This window comes from Rattus norvegicus, chromosome 7 (assembly GCF_021556685.1).
Source record: "Rattus norvegicus strain SHRSP/BbbUtx chromosome 7, alternate assembly SHRSP_T2T, whole genome shotgun sequence".
NCBI classification, from domain to species: domain Eukaryota; kingdom Metazoa; phylum Chordata; class Mammalia; order Rodentia; family Muridae; genus Rattus; species Rattus norvegicus.
In genome coordinates this window covers 108,272,226-108,292,348 of record NC_141540.1, presented here as the reverse complement: position 1 = coordinate 108,292,348, position 20,123 = coordinate 108,272,226, and the positions used below count along the sequence as shown (strand labels likewise).

Here is a 20,123-nt window from a genome sequence, read left to right as displayed (position 1 = left end):
CTTTCCCTTTTTACTTCCTCCTCCCCCAGTTCCTTAGCACAGGGCAGGCTCAGAAAGCAGCTTCCTAGATATGTATAGACCAAAAGAGTGAGGATTCGGGTACCTAGAGGCACACTGGAGGGTAAAGAAGAGTGGGTACTGAGCCTCGACATTTAGTAGGAGGGTGAGGGGAAGGCCACTTGATCATAAAGGTTGAGCTGAGCTGGTGGTTTTGAGACAATGACTGGATGGGGCGTAGGTGTGACTCAGTCTCTCTATAAAATGTTGTTTTCTTGGTGTTGGGTGTTGAGATTCTCAGCGTGGCTGGCTTCACATCAGCGTCAACCCGGGCAGTATTTATTTATTTAGTGTGAATGGGGAGAGTGGGGGTCTGAGGAAAATTTTTGGCAGTGTGCTCTTTCTCTTCACTTTGTGGTTTCCAGGCATGGAATTTAGGTCTTCAGGTTTGGTAGGCCAAGTGTCTTTACCAGATGAGCTATCTTGCTGCACGCACTGACGAGCTTTTTTTTCAAAGCCCCAGCGTCGCTGCACATTCCCAGAGACTCTGACTAAGCTGCTTTTGGGGTGCAGCCAGGATAGCTACCTGCTTAAGAAACGCTTCCTGGAGACTCACACAGGTGTAGGCCAGGGCTGAGAAACCGGTAACAGGCAAGCAGGCCAAGGTTTTAGAACAGCAATGAGAGGAAGAAGGTCCGTGGTTGGAAAGCGAACACCACTCAAGTTCTGGGGACCACAAAAGGCAGTGTGTAGAGTGCTCACTGCTGCCGGGGCAGGCTGGAGCAGTGTCATCTCAGGATAGATAGGGAGCTGTGGGGCGCCAGGATCGGCGAGAATGAAGGGAGCTAAGCAACGTGAAAGGAACCTGGAGAGAAAGTCTAGTATCTAGGCAGTAAATGGGGATCCGGAGTGACTACGTGGAGACCCAGAGGAAGTGGGGGTTGCCGCCCAGAAGGGCGTGGCGCGGGCAGACGCTTAGGAAACTCGGAGGCGATGGGGGCCACGCGGTCGGGCAGAGAGACACAAGGAAGTCCGCAAGCACACGCACGGGCGCGCACGGGAACATACACTACCACTCCGTACACACACGTCCGCCGCACACGCCAGGGTCCTGAGACCAGATCACAGGGAGGAGCGGCAGGTCGGGCTTGGGCGGGCTTGGGCGGGCTTGGCAGTCTCTCCCGACGCGCCCCTGCAAAGGCTTGCGCAACAGGCGGCGGCTCCAACCCGCCCCGCCCAGCCCAGGCAGGGTGCAGTGGGAGCCGGGCGGGGGAAAGGGGTGTGTCCCCGTCCCCTGCTGCGCTGGGAGCAGAGGGTCTGGGAGGGGCGAGGCCCTGGGGGCGGGGCCCCGGCGCCTATTAAATCGTCCTTCGCACGGACGTAAACAAACCTTGCCAGGCTACCCTCTCGAGCTGCCAGCAGATTGCTCACCCATCTTCTTCCCTCTCTTCACCTCCCGCGGGGCGCTGCACCTTCAGCCTTGCTGTTGGCTCCTTTCCGTGCTTCCTTGCTGGTTAGGTAAGCCCTCCGGACCCCTTTTACCTCCGGGGCAAGACAAGGACCCTCAGGAAAACTCGCCTTCGGGGTGCTACTTTACTGGATTCCCCACCAGTGCTTTGTGGCCCTTGCGAAGACCACAACCCGTGGTCTTCGGTGGCGCCAGCGCCGGAGGGGTCGCTGGCATCCTTGGAGCGTGTTTCAATTATTATAAGGCAGAAAAAGACATGTTGGGTCTCAGCTTTCTCTCTAACTGGGGAAGTGGGATTGAGGGGTTGAAGTTGGGGCGGAGAGCCTAGGAATACCTGGGTCGCGCTTCCTGGCATTAACCCCGAGCCACAGCTGACTCCACTGTCCACTTGGCTCAAGGGGACACTTTGTGTGAGCTCGCGCGTGTGAAGGGGTGTGAATGGGTGATGGGATGACTAGGAAAAGAGCGACTGTGGCATGTGTGTGTATCCAGGGGATGAGAAAGGGTGAGCAGACTTGGCGGGGAGTGTGGAGAAGGGGGCGAAGGTGTGTCTTCTGTGAAGCCTGGTCCCGAAACAGTGTTATCTGAGCCGAGGTTCCCATCCAGTCGCAGAGCCCGGTGCTCTCCAAGCTGTGCGTGTGAGAGAACATGTGTGTGCTGGGGAGAGTCCGGGGTGTGTCCCGGCGCGTGCTGCACGCGCCACAGCGAGTGTTGGCGGCGAGAGCAGCATAGGCAGGGTGCGGCCCTCTAGGTAGTACTGGGTTGGCAATGTGGCTGCGCGGGAGAGGTGGTTTGTGCCTCTAGGGTCGCGCGGGCATCTGGCAGCCCTAGAGTTGGCTGGAGCTCCGAGTGTCGTCATTTTCGCCTCCGCCTACCCCCACCCTCCTTTCTTTCTCCCAGGCGATCCTCCCTGCTGTTCCAGCCGGGAGAGCAGCTGGAACTGCTCCTCAGTTCCCGGGAGACCCGTTGCGGTCTCTGATTCAGCCTGTAGGGGAGATTCGGGAGGGGCGTGCAGAATGCTGCAGGCTCGGGGGAAACAGGCTGTCACCGCCTCTGTCAAATTAGTAGCTGAAGCTAGGATTTGTGGATGGCTTGCTTACTCTGCCACCTTCAGTGTTCCCCTGTCTCTTGCCCATGCTGGCAGTCATCATGGATCCCCCATGTACCGCCCCTTGGGTTTTAATGTGGGAGGACAGCGGATGGGGGAGGGAAGTCCAGTGGTCCGTGTCCTAGAACAGCCTTCAGCTCTCCCTCACAGGCTTCCTGGGCAATTCAGCTTATTTGAGTTCTTGAAGGTCCTGTAGAAGATGGGAAATTCAGGTCAGCCAATGCTTCCCCTCTCCCCCATTCCGTGTTCTGTTGCTTCTTACTGTCATAAATCCCAGCAATTTGCCTATTTCACATGTGTGAGGAGAGAAAGCTAGGTGCAGAGAAAAGCCTCCAACACCAGTTTCAAGGGACTTGCCAACTTCTGGACAGTGGCAGGGAAGGGCCAGACCACTGTTGTATGGGTGTGGTTCAATGGGACGCGGGCCAGGGTGGTGCCAAGTAGGGGCTAAGAAAGGTGTGAGGGAGGCTTTTTAAGGAAGGGCTGGAAAAGCCCCAGGAGAGGCTCTACAGTAGATGCTGTCAGGGAGCTAATGCCTCCTGTGCTGCCTTTGTGGTACTTGGTCTCCCAGTGACCAGTACCAGGAACCTGGGGAAGGAAGACTTTTTCTGCCATACCGAGGACAGTAGCCTGACCCATAGGAAGAGCTCAAATGTACATTAAAAATGACTGGGACAGCTCTGCTCTCTGCCTTGACTCTGGTAGGGATCAGATACAATGCTATGGCTGGAGGTATTGCTTAGTTCCTGGGTCCATTGTAGAGTCTCCTTCTCTGGTAAGCTTTCTCTTGGTGAAGGCAAGCCAGATATTTCTAAGTACTGATTGGGCTCTTTGAAAAGAAAATCCAAACTCCTACACTATCCTTTCTTGTCTTTTGCCACTTTAGAGATGAAAACCGAGATCAGAGTTGGAGAGGTCTGTGTCCAGGTCAGCCAGAGCCAGAACTCTATTCAGAATCTTTTTCTCAGAAGTCTCTTGGTTAGGACTGATTGTTGTTTATTTTTGTTTTTGTTTTTGTTTTTTGTTTTTCCCCTGAATGCTACAGAATATGAATGGGAACTTTTCTTCTTATCGAGTTTCAGGTGAGGTCACTAGGAGAGAAAGGCAAAGTGTAAGTGGTTTTTGCTTGTTTGTTTTTTTGTTTGTTTGTTTGTTCTGAAAGTATTTAAATCAGGTGCTGAAGTAGAAGCAAAGTCAATTCAGTGAGAAAGAGACAAGGATCACATCCCCTCTGCCTGGTGGTTTTCTGAGTTAGGTACCTCTCCCCTCAACCCCCAACAGTGCTGAGGGCCCTGGGTGCATTGACCCCTGGTGGCCTGAACTAGCCCCAGCAGGAGTCAGAAAGAAGGCAATGTGCTTTTCTGATATCCCAAAAGCTGCAGGGCTTCTCTTATGACCTAGCTCCAGAGGAGTCATCAAAGGTCCCGTACCTTCTGAGGAAGTTAGTGTAATGACTAGCACTGAGGGTGTGGTGTGGCCAGAACAGGACAAGTATAGGATAGGAAGAAAGTCTGGAACAGGATAGACAGAGCATCCCAATGTCCTTAGGTCTTCAGTCTCCACAGGGATGCTGCGTGGGCCATATCATCTCTATTGAGTGGATGAGAAAACCAAAGGCTTATATGAAACTATAGGGCTAAAAGTGGGAGAACCACACAGAACCTTTGAGGTCAGTCCTCAAATCCTTTGTGTTCTAGCATAACAATATATCCAGGTGCTTGAAGGAAGCAGGGCAGCAGAATGAGACATGTAGAGATAGTCACAGGCTTTGTACCTTAGCTGCCCTCTTCTATTAAGGTAGAATAACACAGACAATCTCATTGGGTGTGGAGAGCTTGCTTTGGCAAATCCTTGTGAAGTGAGGCCAGTGTTCAGCACGTGGGAAGCACTGTGTGGAAGTTTCACATAAACTACAAGATCTATAGAGACTATAGATCTACCTCCTTGATGACCAGTCCAGAGCACCACTTGTTATAACCCAAGCCAGGTCTGTGAAGACTCCCAGTGGTCCCGGGTTACTTTGCTTTTTGAAATTGCTTAAAAACCTAAACAACGGCAGGATTAGGTTAAGGAATCTTTATTCTAGAAGTCTGGGGGAGAGTAGAGAGGAGGAGGGCACACCTGCTGTGTCTTCTTGGGCCCCTAGATCTAGAAGTTTATAGTAAATAGCTCTTGCCTACCTAGATTGCCATGTGGTCTAGCATATCGCCTCATACAATGAAGGTAGGAGACAGTCTTAATTCTCAGGTTAGAAAACAGGCTGGGCACAGTGTAGAAGCAGGTAAATGGATCTGGCCCAAAAATTATCCCTAGCCACTTCTAACTTTAACGTTGCCCCTTTCAGGCCACATAGATCCTCCAGGTTCAGCTTTGGGATGGGTGGTCAATCTGGTAGACTCACTTCAGACTGTGGACCTTCTTCACGTCTGACCATAGGCTAGCCCTTCTCATTTTTTCCCTCCATGAGACATGGAGCTGTTAAAGTTGGCCTCCAGTTGTTTCACTGGAAGGGGATTTGTACAAGGGCAGAATGAGCACGGTGGCCCAACAGGAAGCTGACTGCAGAGGTGGAGGGTAACATTTGGATGTTGACATGGAGCTGAATTCTCTAGGGTGGGTGTTGTGGAGGAGAGCTCGGGCACTTAGGGAGAAGGTGAGGAAGTCTGTCTTGGCACCTCAGAATAAGAGCATGCTTACAAAAATTGGGCCCACAAACAACCTCTGTGAACCAAGAGTTTCTTACTGAACTCTCTATTTAGTAGACCTCTATGCACACTGCTTACCCCTCCTTTCTCAAGTTGTCTCCAGGACTGTCCATATAGCCAGCCCTTTCCTAATCAACGAGGTAGAAAGAAAGGCTTATGAACCTGGAGGCTTGCAGTTCATTGAGTACAGCCACTTCCTTTCCTCCTATCTGCAGAAACCTTTACATCTTTACTTTGTCGTCTTCCGCCTAGAAAGACGGGGTGCAGTCCAGCCTCCATCCTCACTGGTTTCTGTCTCCAGCTCCTCCTTGCTAGTAAGATGGTTCTTGAGGAGAACTTTCCGAAATACTCTGATGATAGGGCTTCTTAGGAGACATATGACTCTGAACCTTTCTCAGCTAGCCAGCCCCGGCCCTTCTAGGCTCTTCCATGGCCTCACCATGGCTGGCAGCTGGGCTGATTTGTCCTGTGGGGATCACACTGTCCTGTCATCTGTCTGCTTTCCCATGCCCCCTTCCAGGGCCTGGCACTTAGCGAGAACTCTATCCATGTCTGTCCAGAGGAAATCTCCATTGATGAGGGAGATAAACCAGTCCATCTGCACAGGAATGACTGGAGCGGCTGTTCTGAAGTGTGGAAGAGACAGCCATTTTGGGGAAGGATCTCGTTAAGGTGGCCAGCATGCAGTCTGATTTTGGGTTCAAAGGGCTCTGTATGAAAATCCATTTCTGTCCTAGGCTAACACTGTCTTTGTGATGTTAATAAATTGTCTTAGTCTCACTAGAATAGATCGCCTAAAGCCATCCCATGGTTTCACAGAATAGTCTTCTAGAGCGACCTTCAGACTTCCAGTTACTGGTTTATCCCTCAGTCAGTCCTGTGCCAAACCACTAACTGCCTAGACCTCTAGTGCCAAGACACTGCCGAGCACTTTGGGAAGATCATGTGGGCACATTCCTGGCACTCCCACTTCCTGCTCTTCTGTTCTAGCCTGCCCTCTACTCTGCCTATCTCACTGCTCAGTGTACAGGGAGCTCTGATTGAATACACAAATCCCCCTTCCACCTGGGGTGGGTAGTGTAGCCCTGTAGTCCCAGCTGCTTGGGATGTTGAGGCAGAAGAGGACTGCAAGTTCAAGGCCAGCCTGAGCAACTTGAGACTGTGTCAGAAGAAAAAAAATATGGAAGGATGTTGGGGAACACAATTTAGTGGTAGAGTTCTTGGAAATATACTAGGCTCAATCTAAAACCCCCCAAATTCCAGTCGCACAGATGCTCAGGGGTAATGATACAGCTTTGGCTGCCTGACAACAGGTGACTTTCTCCTTGTGACTCTTGTCCCATTTTTCCATTATGGAGCACGGCATCGATGCCTAGTATTCTGTGGAGCCCTGGGGGCCCTGGAGGAACCCCTGTCGGAAGTCTTTAAGAAAGATAATTGTACTGCCTCTTGGTCTTTTAATATCTCTGAGATTTTACATCCCATTCTACACTTCCCCTAAGTGTAGAGCTTTCGCCAATCCAGCCTGTCCATAACACTCTTTGTGAGGTGGATTACATAAGAAAACCAGCCCAGAGCGCCACTGCCTTGCCTTTCCCAGAATCTTTGCTTTCTAAAGTTCAGAAAATACCAAGAGAGCTGGTTAAGTGCTTCCCAGAGTGACTTCAGAGTCCATGTGAACTGACATAGGAATGTCCCCACAGGCATGTGGGGGAACCTGGGCATGCCCCAAGGTAGTTTTCCTGGGTTCACACAGAAGTGATACTGCTCTCCAGATCTCCCTGAGGTTGCAATTTTAAAGGATTGCTATGCTATGATTGGTAGCACACACTGACCCTCACTCAGTGCACTGTAAGGGACAAGTTGTTAAAATACCCAAGCTTCTGTGTCTGCTACCTGAAAGGCAGAATCTGGGCCAGCTGTTGACATAACAGTCAGTGCTGAGCTAGCTGTGGCCCCCTTTGGTTTTCCTTTCTCTGATTCTCTAAAAGACTTCTGGGGTCTGTTGTCTGCCTCCAACAACAGAGTGCGGTGGTTGGTCATTCTTCTCTAGGGCAGAGGATGGAGATACAGAAACATTGGGAAGTCATATAAGGGACATTTAATGGGCTCCTGAGGCCTTCCTATGAAATTGGCAATGCCCCTGCCTAGGACTTCTTTGAGCACAAAAATGGGTATAGGGTCATGGAAGTGACTTATTGGCATTTACTGTGGTGTCCAGTCCCCATGGACACTCTTCCTGCGGCACTGGGTCCTGGAAGTCCCAGAGCAGTTCAAGAATGCGTCTTTGCTGGATGTCTCTTTCATTTCAACCCCTGGGGATTCTAGGAGCCCAGGAGAGCTTGCCCTAGGGGGCGAGCAGAGGATTAGGTTCCACAGAGCAACTTCAGCTCCAAGGAATGACAGAACTAGGGAATCCAGCATAAGCATAGAGGAGTCCGAGACCTGATGAGGAAGAGAGTGAGGTGGGGCCATTTGGCCAGAGCTGAGCACTATGTCTGCATAGGGTACTTCGGTCTCAGAGCTATGCTTTCCTACCTGGGTCCATGTGTACATGCATTCTTTGCAAGTGGACACACTGAGGCTCATAGGGGTTATGACTTTAAGTTATGAGGCGAGAAGGTGACCTGCTGGGAACTCCCAAGCCATTTTCAACCACCTTTCTGAGGCTTCTTGAGAATTCCAGCTTCTGTCTCCACTGCCCTCAGATACCTGCTAATGATTCTCACATGGTCTTGAGTTGCCACAGGGGACTCCACCCATTGTTCTTTGAGGTCCAGGGTTACATTTCTGCTCCTGGCACATGTTGACTTGACTTGGCCAGGAGCCCTTGAATTCTTGTTCATCGATAGGCAAGATGTGTTTGCTTAGCCTTCTTGAGCCTTGTCACTCATGATCTAACACCACTGGTGTTAGAGGGACCTCATGGTGCTGCACTGAGGTCTAGAGGCCTGTTTGGTATTTGCTGAGCATTTTTTTATACATCCTCTCTCCCACTGGGCTGCTCTGGGACTAGCAATGTGTAAAGCACAGGCTGTGTCTTTACAGTGCCCCGGGGGACTCCCCAGAACCACAAGGAAGGGACACTGGTTCATTAAACAGCTGTTTGTAGGTTCTTTGCTTTGTTTTTCGGTTTAACCTGTGGTTTGCTGGGAGCCCTGGCACCATATACACACAGGTGCACCTGCACACAGAGGTGGAGCTTCAGACGATTTGCAGATTCCTGGCTGGCTGTGAACTAGAATCTGCTTCACAGCCAGCTGCTTAGCACCAGGTGGCCTTTACTCCTCTTTCAATTTTCTCTGAATTCCTGGAGCAGACAGGTGGGACAGGAAGAAGCAATAGCAGCCAGCTTGCCAGCTGGTAGTATGACCTGGGGCTCCACCCCTGTAGGAGACTTTCACTGGGAGGAGATCTGCCCTCCTCTAATCCCTGCAGCTGGCTGTGTGAGTGGAAGCCACTAGACTTGGGGCAAGAGTGTGTGGATGTGAATGTGGACTGGATTAAAGAATTGGGTCTAACAGACATTTTTTTCGGTGTTCTTTCCATACCAGGAACCACCAAGCTCAAGCCATCTCAGACAGGTTTGAGTCTGCATCCAGAGGACATTGGGTAGTGTCAGCAGGCATTTGTAGTTGTCATAGCTTGAGGGTGTGGTTGTCCAGGACCAGGGTATTTCTTGACATCATAGAATGCTTAAGGGTCTGAATGTCATAGTGCTAAGGCACACTGGTAAGTCAGGGTTTTTTTCATGCTCCTGGAGGCCCTGTAAGACAGACAGATGTGCTACTTGGCTACAGAGGGAGCCTAAGAGCCGCACACAAGCCTTGAGTCTGAGATTCTGGGAGCAGCCATGGCTTTATCCCCGGACCCATCTCATGGTAAATTCTCCTCAGCACACCAGTTGCCTTTGTTCCTGATCCTGCATGGGATGCTTAATTATGTCCTTCGTGAAGAAACCAAGACTTCATGGATCTTGCACACTGCCCCCGGCACTTTTGCTGCTGGCTTTGGAGGTGCAAAACAATGGGTGTGGTTAGGGAGGAAGACAAGGCCGTCTAGAAGGGGCCATACCTGTAGCCCTGGCTGGATCCAAGATATACTTGTTTTTGCTACTTAATCTGTTTTTCTATACTGACTGTCCCAATTCGATTATCTAATCTGTTTTCCTATACTGACTGTCCCAATTCAATTATTTTTGTACAAAAGTACATGGAAAAAAAACATATGGAAGATAATTTTGATGGGTTGCCAAAGCCAAGTTAGGGACTGGCCCCCTATTGATCCTGTCAGGAGAATATATGTAGAGGGGCAATGCTCTGGGTCCCAGCAGCTCATGAATACACAGAACAGATGCCTGCCGTTGTAGCCCAAGCATCTCTAGTCCTGGTTACTGCACAGTCTTTGTTACTGAGAAACAGTTACCTAGACTGAACAGATGTTTGTACCGTCAGAATACCCCACAGTCTGCTGGGAGACGTGGTCTCTCCCCACCAGCTTCTGGGTCCTCAGCCAGACAAGGATGTTTCAGCTTCCACACTGTTATCAGAGTGGGTCAGATGGTCTTTGCTGTGGGTCTGTTCTGCACACTATAGTGTTCTTGGCCTCTATTCATCACGATGCACCCAGCAGCACTCCATTTGTGACAATCAAAAAGATCTTGAGTTACTGCAGAAGGGCATCTGTGAATCAATCATAGTGGAGATTACAGCCAGTACCCTCCATCTCTTGTTTTCCATAAGGCCTTGAGGTGACTAAGGGCCTGTCAGAAAGGGACCTCTCCCTGCAAAGAGCAGATTGGCAAGTGTTTGAGGTGTCAGGAAACTGTACCATCTTTCAGCCTTCCTCATCTTGTGGTTGGGGGGGGCAAGATAGACACGGTGTAAGGTGGGACATTCAGTGAGGGAACTGAGGCTACACTTGATCTCCTTTAGTTTCTGAAAGAGGTAGGGACTGGCATCAAGTTCCAATGAAGTGATGGCTTCAAGAGCTGAGGAGAACCAACCAAACCCAGCTGATCTATAATGTGGTACGCATCTTTGTAAAAGCACAGGAGTTTTGCAGGGCATTTGCTCTGTTGGTTAGTGACCAAGCAAGGGGGATTCAGGTAACTACTAGAGGTAGAAACGGTAGAGGCACAGGCAGGGGCACTATCTGAAAGGGATGGCTCATAGCCAAGGATTGAAGAGGGTTTGCCAGAATCCATACTGTGGGAAAGTTGAAGATCTCTGCTTCACCCGGGGCTCTTGGCTGAGCAGACTGTGTTCAGCATCCCTGTGAAATGTGAAGTCCTCCATTCTCGGCATGAGAGGTGGTGGTGCCAGAGCCCAGGGCTTCTGGAAGGTCTCTCCAGGCTGCGTAGGCGAGGTGTCCCACGGTTAAGGTCTCGGGACTGTCAACATGCTGAATTAGCAAGACTCTCAGAGCATAGCTTTTCATGCCTACTGCCTCCGAGCTGGCAGCGGCCCAGGAATGTTTGCAGATATAAAACTGACTTTGTTTTTGAAATGTTCTGGATCCCAGACCCAAAAGGCTACATAAAGACATTCTTGTAAGATGGTCATCTACTGGGGAGAGTCACGCTGGGGCCCCAGACCAGCACACCCTGTCTACCCACTGCATGCCGTATGTTGGCATGGATATGTATCAGAGGGGCCTGCTCTTGCAGGCTGACCTGTAGATGAGGGTCACAGTGCTCCAGTGGGCTAGGGCAAGTGGCTTTCAGGAAGTTTTGAGACTTTAGCTTCCTTTGTTGAAGTATCTATATGGCCTTGAACAGCTGGAGTTTTAACTCTTACTTAGCATGTAGTTAGTCCGAGGCTGTACCTTGGGCTCATCTCTTGGCATTCTCCACTCACTGTGGCCTTTGTGTGCCACCTGTGTCACTTATGTTCTGTTCTCTGGCGTTCCTTGGGCCCCACTCTCTCTGGGCATTTACCTTTTCAACTGGGCTATGGATCAGAAGAATGTGCGATCGTCTCCCAGATCTATAGGCATTGCCTCCTGCCCTCTCCTTTCCCCCAGGTGCCCTTTAGGCCGCAACACCCAGCTCTTCTGAGCTCTGCACCTGTCCATTTCTGTAGCCCTTTTCTCTTGGCCTTATGGAGTATGTGTCCTAATGCCAGCTAAAGGGATCCCTGTTGCCACCCTTCCTTGGTCTTTTGGGGTTTGGTTCAGAAGGTACCATTTGCTGTAAGGACTTTTCCCATATCCCGCTGAGTGTTCAGTGTCTATCAGACCTTTGGCCTGGGTTTGTTCCTGTCCTGTTCTCTCCACTGTGGTCAGGCAACTCAGAGTCTTGCTCAGAAGTACATATAGCATGGTGGCACCCAGGGGCCTTTTGGTCTTGTTGATTGCTAATCTGGGGGATACTGGGCTTTGGGATTGGCAGAGGGAACCCCTCTGGTATGTATTAAGAAGCATCAGGATGTGCTTGGTGGGTCTGGATTAGATGTAACACCTGCTTTTGTTCCCCATCCATCTGCTTTGTTGCAGCTGTAACTGTGAACCTGTTTCGAGGGGACGAGGGCCTCCTTGTAGCCCACGCATGGGCATGATTGTAGGTGGAAAGAGTGTGAGAGAGTGGGGAGTGGGAGACAGAAACTGGCCTTTTTATTTGTTCCATTTGTGTATTAGCTTCTTCCAGGAAAGTTATCTCAATGGGAAGTGCTAATCTCCTGGCCTTTTTCCCCTGGTAGGTCTGTGATAGCACGGAAATGTCCCGAGAGCTACATGACGTGGACCTCGCCGAGGTGAAGCCTCTGGTGGAAAAGGGGGAGGTAAGTAGAGCTACTTCAAGTTACACCATCACATGCTTCTAGTGAGCACACATGTAAGTACATGGCATGGACATTCGAGGGTATGAGCACATGTTCATTTGTACACGGCATGCACATATGTGAACAAGAGCATAGCATATAAGCAAATGTATGTAACACACACAAACACACACACACATACACACACACACACACACACACACACACACACACACAGCATAGGTAGTGGCCTCCTTTGTTTCTATTCACATTTTGTGACTCTTGATGTTCTTGTCTATTGCCCAGTCACACCCCTGTAATTGGGGCATCTGTTATGATTGGTTTATAGTGTTCCAGCCCCTGTGGTCCTCTGCACTCTGTTTTGTTTTTCTGGCCTCTAGGGCATTTGGCACTGCTGATCCGTCCTCTGTACTGGAGACTCTGGCTGGGGCCCAGCTTTCTATTGGATTCAGTCTCTGAGCTAGGCAGAAACCAGATGCTGACTAGAAGAGTGAAGGTCCAGGTCTTTCTTGGACCACACTGCCCTGGCTTCATTGAAGTCAAGACCCTTTCCTATCTTCCTGGGCCTTTGTTTTTACAGAAAGTTGTTAAAGATGAAAACTGGGCTGAAATTCATTGTGTGGAGCTTGAGGAAAAGGCATCGAGGTTTCCATTGCCCTCTTCTCGCCACAAAAGAATGGATTTTAATCCAAAATGCAGACATTGGCAGCCATGTGAAAATTGCAAGAGCAGAAGAGACATGGTCCCATTTGAGTTTCAGGAGTAGCGTACACACAGTGTTTGTATTGACTACATAGCCACCTACAGGGTTCTGTCACCCAAGCTTGTGTCCTGCTTCTGCCCTCAGATCTCTTTTGGTCAAGTGTCCTTGGAAAAAAATCTAGTAGATGGACCAATTTTCTACTGGGCTGCTATTCCCTGAGATGAAACAGACAGTCTCTCTTTGCATGGACTAAGGGAAGCCCACTGAGCAGAGTTTAGATTCAGCCAATGGAAAAGACCATAAATTTTGATTGATGTTTGTCGCCAACCAAAGAAACTAACCATATAACCATGGCTCTCAATTTCTCCACAGAGCATCACTGGTCTCCTGCAAGAGTTCGATGTTCAGGCAAGTAGAAGATGTCTCCTTTTTCATCCACTGGTCTACCTATTCCCTTCTTTTCTTCTTTCCATTGGAATGAAGTAGATTGCTTTTTAAAATGTGGAGTCATCAGAGAGCAGGGAGTAGGCTCAACCTATACCCACACTTTGCAGCTTCTCCTGGAAGAAGCTAGTCTGAGTTCTAGCCAAGAAGTCAAGAACTGATCAGCCCCAAGGAAAACAGACAGACATATTGCCATTTGCCCCTGGAGAGCTGGGGTGGGTATTGGAAAGAACAGCTGTCCAGTGGATGTGGGATCCTGTGATGTGGACACTTAGTAATCTTGGCTGTGTCTGAAACTGGAGTTCTAGGCACAAGGTTGTAGTATCCAGCCCACGCAGAGCCAGATGGAGGGACAGCCAGGGTGTGTTTCCTGCTTTGTCCTGTTATAGAGAATGGAGAATCCCTGGTGTCTCCAGTGTCCTGAGCCATCATTCTCAATCATGAGTACCATGGAGGGTAGAATAAATACATGTAGCATTGTCTGCAGGCATGCTCACCTAGACCTCCACCAGTTCCCAGTCACACATTTTGACTTCAGCCTGCTCTCTGCAGATAGAGGAATCTCCTACCTTTGGTTCTTCCAGGGTCTCCTGCTTTGATGTACACTCATCCTTCCACATAGAGGTGGGGTTCTGGCCCTGACTCTGGAAGGTAAAGAGAAAAAATTAGAACTAAGTTTGCGTAGTTCTATCACAGGTCTAAAGACATAATAAGGTGGGCCTTTGAGAGTCTGGCACCTGTATGATTACTGGCTACTCTGACCTTGAGGCTCCAGAGACTCCCAGTGTGGGTCTGAGACCATAGCTTCTGTCTGTTCCACTCTGAGGACAGAGTAGCCTGTGGAACTGGCAACAGGAATGAGGTATTATTAAGCCATTGCTGTATACCAGCCCTTGGAGCCCACTAAGAAAGGCAGCACCTTCACAGTGCAGAGATATCTCTCTGAACCCCAAGAACCCTATAAAGTAGGGGACTTGTTCTTATTTCCAAAGCAGAAATAGGTGGTCTAGTCCACACTTGTGCAGGAGACCCTGTGGGGTTTAACTGCACAATCACACACTCATCTTGGCCCTTAAGAGGAAGCTCTGAGGCAAAGACCAGTGACCATCTAAAGGCTATTCAGAGATGACACTTGCTTCCATTTGAGGATAAGCCTGCAGCCTCAGGCACAGTAAGGATTCCTGGAGGAGCAGGTTGTGGTTTCGACCCCAGGGCTCCTGCTTGGCAGCAGATTAGCCTAGTGTCCTAGGGCAGTCTCCTTGACTCACAGCCCAGCTCTCACTGTCCTGGCTGCCCTCAGTCTGTCTCTGTAGTTGATAAATTTCCAATAGGGATAGCATCCCTGCATTCTATGGGGAGACTGAGACTTACCCAAGGTTATATCATAGCTCAGACCTCTGCATCCCCAAGAAACTGACCCTTTTGAGAGTCTGCAGTGCTGTTAGTTCTTACTAACCTGACAAGCTGTGTGCCTTTGGCAATTTCCTTCACCTTGCTGAATAAGCTTCATCCAATGAACACAACAAAGTTCCAGTATTTAACGGTGTAGTAGATACAGTTACAAGCATGCTGAGTCTATCTGAATTTAATGCTTTAATATAACTGTCAGATCTACTCCTCCACTCTCCACAAGAGCCCTGGTTATAAACTTCTCATCCACTGAATCTCAGTCAAAAGACCTAGTAGTGATGGGTTCTATGGTCATCTCTTAATGGGAGCTTCCAGGTTGTCTCGGAGGTGACTGGTGCTGCTGGCACACCGGTCTGGGGCTACTGTGGAGCTGTCTACCCTGCCGTGCCTCTCATCTTTAACAGCTTGGTACAAGTAGAACTTCCAGTAGTGGCTGAAAGCAGAGGCTGTGGTCTGCAAGGAAGCGTGTTAGAGGCACAAGTGGGCAGATGTGACCTTTAAAGTTCAGGAAATTGACTTCTTAATCTACATGAGGTCAGGTCAGAAACTTGCTTCTAAGGAGCATGGGTGGGAACCATCAGGAGAAGCCCCTCTCCCCCAAATTAGTAGGGTAATCTGCATCCAGCCTGGAGCCCACCAGATGTGGAAGACAGACAGGCTCTCTGGCCCCATGTGTAGAAGCAGAAGAGGGACCATGAATGGGATGGGGCAGCTCCTTGGGTAGAGAGGATCTAGGGAGGGGTTTGAAGTACTGAAGGCCCACTGAGGACTGCTTGTTACTTCATCCCTTCCATTTGACTCCCTGAGACCTGGTCCATTGTCTGTCAGAAGGTTGCGGATGTAGGGGAATCATTTTATCAGCAAGGAGAGCAGGGTTTGTGGTGCTGCCACTTCCACCCACTTTCTTGTTAAGAAAGGGAGAGACAGCTCTGGAGAGTGGCTTGCCAGAGGCCACCTTGTGTTTGCTCTAGGAGACAGTGTCAGTCTGTACCTTACTGTCTCAGACTGACAGATGTCTGGGTGGTGGTGATAAAGTCATTGCCTGTTCTATATACAAGGAACCATACTATGGGCTTCCCAGCCAGTACCCCATCTAACACCTCAACAATTGTGAGAAGCATCATGTTCACAGGCTCACATGGAAACAATGAGGTAGAGGTGGTAGTGCTGGGTGTCACAGCAGATCCAGTTTTGGCTTTGTTGGAGGAAGTGAACATTTTTGACTCACTCTTCCCAGGTTCTGGGCCTGTGTGTTTGGTCATCTTACTTCCTGTGCGATGGCCAGAACTCCACACCAACCATCTAGGCCTCAGGGATGTGCTTGTACTGTGGTGAGCTGGGAGTCAATGGAATGTTCTGAGGACTTTGGTCTATCTTGTTCAGCCCTGATCTGTCCTGCTGGAGACATGGAGAGACAGAGTAAGAGCAGACATTGTACCTCAGCAGTGGCTAAGATTATAACACCCCACATTGCTTCTAATCACTGTGTCCTCTTGTCCCAGGGTAATAGGAGCCATGAAACTGTCCCCAGAGGTCCTGGTTATTCAGTTGTCTGTGTGGGCTGAGCAGAGAGCTGTAATTGATAGCCCTGGGGCCCACCTATGCAGTAAGGGCTGAGCCCCACAAGCCTCTCCCTGATTAAGGTCTGGTGACTTGCTTTCTTTGCTCTCTATGCCTTCCTGCTCAATGTATGATTAGCAAAGTAATTATCTCTTCTCAGAGTTAAGGCTGAGTGTGGACCCAGAGAAAGTGGGAGGCTAATTCCAGCTGCCTCTTTCTGGTTACCAATCCAGTCAGTGGCATAGTTTCCTCATTTGTTTAAGTGACTTTGTATTTTAGAGAAGATAATGTTGCTGGAGCTCTAATATCACGGAACATTTCCCACTCTCTACTGTGGCTTTCCTCAGATTTTCATTGTGGTAAAATACACAGAACAGCTGACATATTCACCATTTTTAGTGTGCAATTTGGTGGCAATAAATACATAGCTTTAAAAAGTTCATGTTTCCTCTCCCCAAGGCCCTCTTACCACCATTTCACCTTCTTTGACAGAGTTTGTTTTTTTCAAGCACCTTGTGAAAATGGGGCCACACAGTAGCTTCATTTTGGTAATATCATAGTGTGGTAAAAATGGTGCTACTTGTCTACTATGAGGTTCAGACAGTTGCCCTGGGATTTCTCTGTTCTCTGATGAGTCTTCAGGTACCTGTACTATCAATTCATTGTTTCTGCTGATGGATACTGAGACCATGACTGCATCTATAGGGTGGCCCCATTGGTCCAAGCCTGGCTAGAACTGTCCCCTGTAGATTTTTCTATAGTTCCAGACCTAGGGACCCCCCTCTCCAAAAGACTGCACGGGGGCTTGCCTCTACCATACCTGTTTGGTCTGTCTGGCCAACCGCATGGTCTATACCTACTCCATTGTTCTCTTGTTTGGTCTTTGGAAGGGAGGAGGTGATGTGAGGCTTAAAATGTCTCTGCCTTCTTGACGACCATTCAGTGTCTTCATCCACTTTCTATTCTTCGAATCTCATGGGAGTTGGTTTGAGGAGCCCAGCTGCTTAGCCGTGCCTACCTGTAGGCAGTCTGTGCTGCTACCATGGGGAACAGCTCCTACTTTGGCATTTCCAATGAACCTAGATGACTCTACCTTTTTCCATGGTCTTAAGGGTGTAAGATTTTTACACAATTTTTCAAGCAGTAGAAACATACGCCTCAATGCTCAGTGCTAACCAGAAAAGACTCTCTCACCAAGAAGAGGGATAACCCCTCTCTGGAGATAGCTGGACTGCCCTAGCAAGTGGTATGGGCCTTATCTTTCCCTGCCTATGTCACCTTGGGATATCTCCTTGTCTGAGGTAAGCACTGTTCTAGCTCATTTTGATGCATGGCCCTTTGCAAAGGGCCTCTGGATTCCTTAGTGTTTTTGCTGTCGGCTGCTACCCTGCAGTGCTTCAGGAAGAACAGAAGATCAGTTTGATCTGGTCCTGCTGGAGCAGCTGTCCTTAGAGGATAATGGCTCTGTCTCTAGGTTTGATGAGCCAGAGTTGTGATAGTGTTTGAGAGATTTGAACTTATTTCCTTTAACTACAATTCTGGAATTTAGGATTATTAAAACTGGTAGACGCCTTTGAGATGGTCCAGTCCTGCCATTCTGCTCCAGATGTCTAAGCCACTGGATGCCTATCGGTTCCAGGGCCTCCTCACTAGGTCACACACAGTGTAACCTATCTTTGCAAAGAGGTTTGTTTGAAGAGGCCCAGAGGCACTATTGAGAAAGTTCTAAGTTTAGGTCTAGTTAACTCCTGAAAACATAATAGTCCAGGAAGTTGTAAATTCAAAAGGGTTTACTTCCGAGCACAGAGCACCTTCTGGAAACTGCTCTGTGCATTCCCCAAATGGCCATATATGAGTCTCTTGCCATCCAGCTAAGGGCAATGCCCTGCCCTCCCTGTGGTAACATCTAAGATATAACTCTAGGGAAATCACATGGTGATGAGATGGGCATTGAAGCTGACTCAGCTCCTCCATCCAGATACAGAGTCTCCTCTGCAAGTAGTCTGGGGAGGGACTCAAATCTACTCTGTCACTTCTGGATCCAGGCTGGTTGACTTCCATTTACTGGGAGGTCTTCAGTGTCTAATAGTTCTCAACTTTCCTAATGCCGCCACCCTGTAATATAGTTTCTAATGTTGTGCTGACCCCCCAACTATAGGATTATTTTTGTTGCTACTTCACAACTATAATTTGGCTACTGATACGAGCCATAGTGTAACTATTTGATATGCAATGCCAAAGTGGTTCCGAACCACAGGCTGAGAAACACTGGTCTAATGCCTTCTCCCTAGGCTCTGCTTGTTTAAGTGGCTTCATCTGATTTGGTTTCCATGGGAATATGTTAGTGTACTCAGGGCATTCTGGAAAATGAACAGATGTTCCTTCCCTTCAGGGCCTCCTGGAGGGTAGAGAGCCAGACAGACTGGCTGACCTCAGGAACTCCCGAGCTTGGTTCCTACTTCTTGTACCTTGTCTCACTGGAGCAAGCTAGGCTGGGCGTTGTTTCTTTTCCCTTCTGTTGCAAACCCATCTGCTCATGGGCTATGCAAACAAGCAGCCATCTTGGACTAAGTTCTTTCCTTACACCTTTGTTTCCTGTCTTCCTTCCCCAGTTAATTCATTCTAGAGAGGGCAGAACTCTCACAGAAAGTTATGAGTTCTTAATTCCCCATTTCCTGTCCTTTCCCTTTCCTGGTCCCACTTCCCAGCAAGCTCCTGGGATTCAGAAACTCCACTGGCAGATGGCATGGATGCACATCTGGGTGCATGTGACAGGCCAGCTGCCTGCTCTGGGGTTTCCTAGCAACATCCCCTGGAACTGTAAAGGAAAGCCATCTAGGCTAAGGTTTGGAGTTGTACAGATGTATCTACGCCAGGTCGGGATCTGTCAAACTGACCCAGGTAGACCTTCACCTGGCAACAGTAAGGTGGACATGTTGCCATGGACAGAAGTCCTTAGTTGCATGTTTCCTTTCCCAAAGCTTAGTTCTAATCTGTGAAACCTATGCAGGGGGCAGGGTGTATCACTACCATGGAGGGTGTGGGCAGCCTCCCATCTATGTCCCTTGATCCTATGTACAGACCACAGTGCTTCTCCACTGGATTTTGGATAGATTGGTCACTCCTTTTTCTGAGGAACATTCTTCTCCTGTCTGCCTTCTTTGGAGACTCTGGGTCTTCAATATGGCCCTAGATGTTTTTTTTTTTTTTTTTTTTTATGACCAAGGCTGACACAAAGCCACAACAATGGGTTATGACCCTTAGCTTCTTTTCTCTGTTTTGGTGGAATGGTGACACAAAAGGTGGTGGTCAGTTAGGTCATTGCAGTCTCATCTCCCAGTATCTCCTGTGGTGTGACTTGCTGGCCTGGGAAAGTGGTGGTCCATGCCTCTAGCTGTCCTAGAATCTTGGAGAGTAACATCCTCTAGCATCTGCCCAGGACCTTCAGGAAAGGGTGAGATTATGGTGGGTACAGCAGCTGGTGTCTAGAGCCTTGGATTATTCAGCCAGGGACTTAAGCCATTCTGTCTCCACAGTAATCACCTCTCCAACAGTTGCCATAACAACCAACATGGAGAGAGGTAACTGCATGAAAAGCACTTCTGGGTCTTAGCTGCAGTAGCAGCCTGAGGAGAGACAAGCTTGCCTTTACTCCTGTTCTGGTTGGCATTAACTGTCTACTTGGTATGACTCAGAATTATTTGGGTAGAGAATGTCATTGCCAGGATCATATTGCCCTAGAAGCATGTCTTTGGGGCATTGTCTTGATTGTTAATTGATGTAGGAGAGTACATGCATAGTGGGTGGCACCATTCCCTAGGCAGGTTGGTGAATGCCTAAGAAAACTAGCTGAGTGCAAACCTGTCTGCCAGCAGGCAAGCAGCATCCTCTGTGTTTCTCACCATACTCTGGCTGTAAGCTAGGGTTCTGAATTGAGGAAAGCCTTGTG

At 49.2% G+C, this 20,123-nt stretch overlaps 1 protein-coding gene across 3 annotated transcripts in view; it reads left to right on the top strand.

Annotated features, from left to right (window-relative positions):
- Window positions 1-1,394: 1,394 nt before the first annotated feature.
- Window positions 1,395-20,123, top strand: part of Ndrg1 (N-myc downstream regulated 1) — a 41,308-nt gene continuing 22,579 nt past the window's right edge. Inside the window, 3 exon segments of one of the 3 annotated variants that reach the window (NM_001011991.1) lie at window positions 1,395-1,515; window positions 11,977-12,057; window positions 13,133-13,168. In NM_001011991.1, the coding sequence (NP_001011991.1) occupies window positions 11,995-12,057; window positions 13,133-13,168 (99 nt within the window). In that variant the 5' untranslated portion in view covers window positions 1,395-1,515; window positions 11,977-11,994. 3 annotated transcript variants of the gene reach the window in all.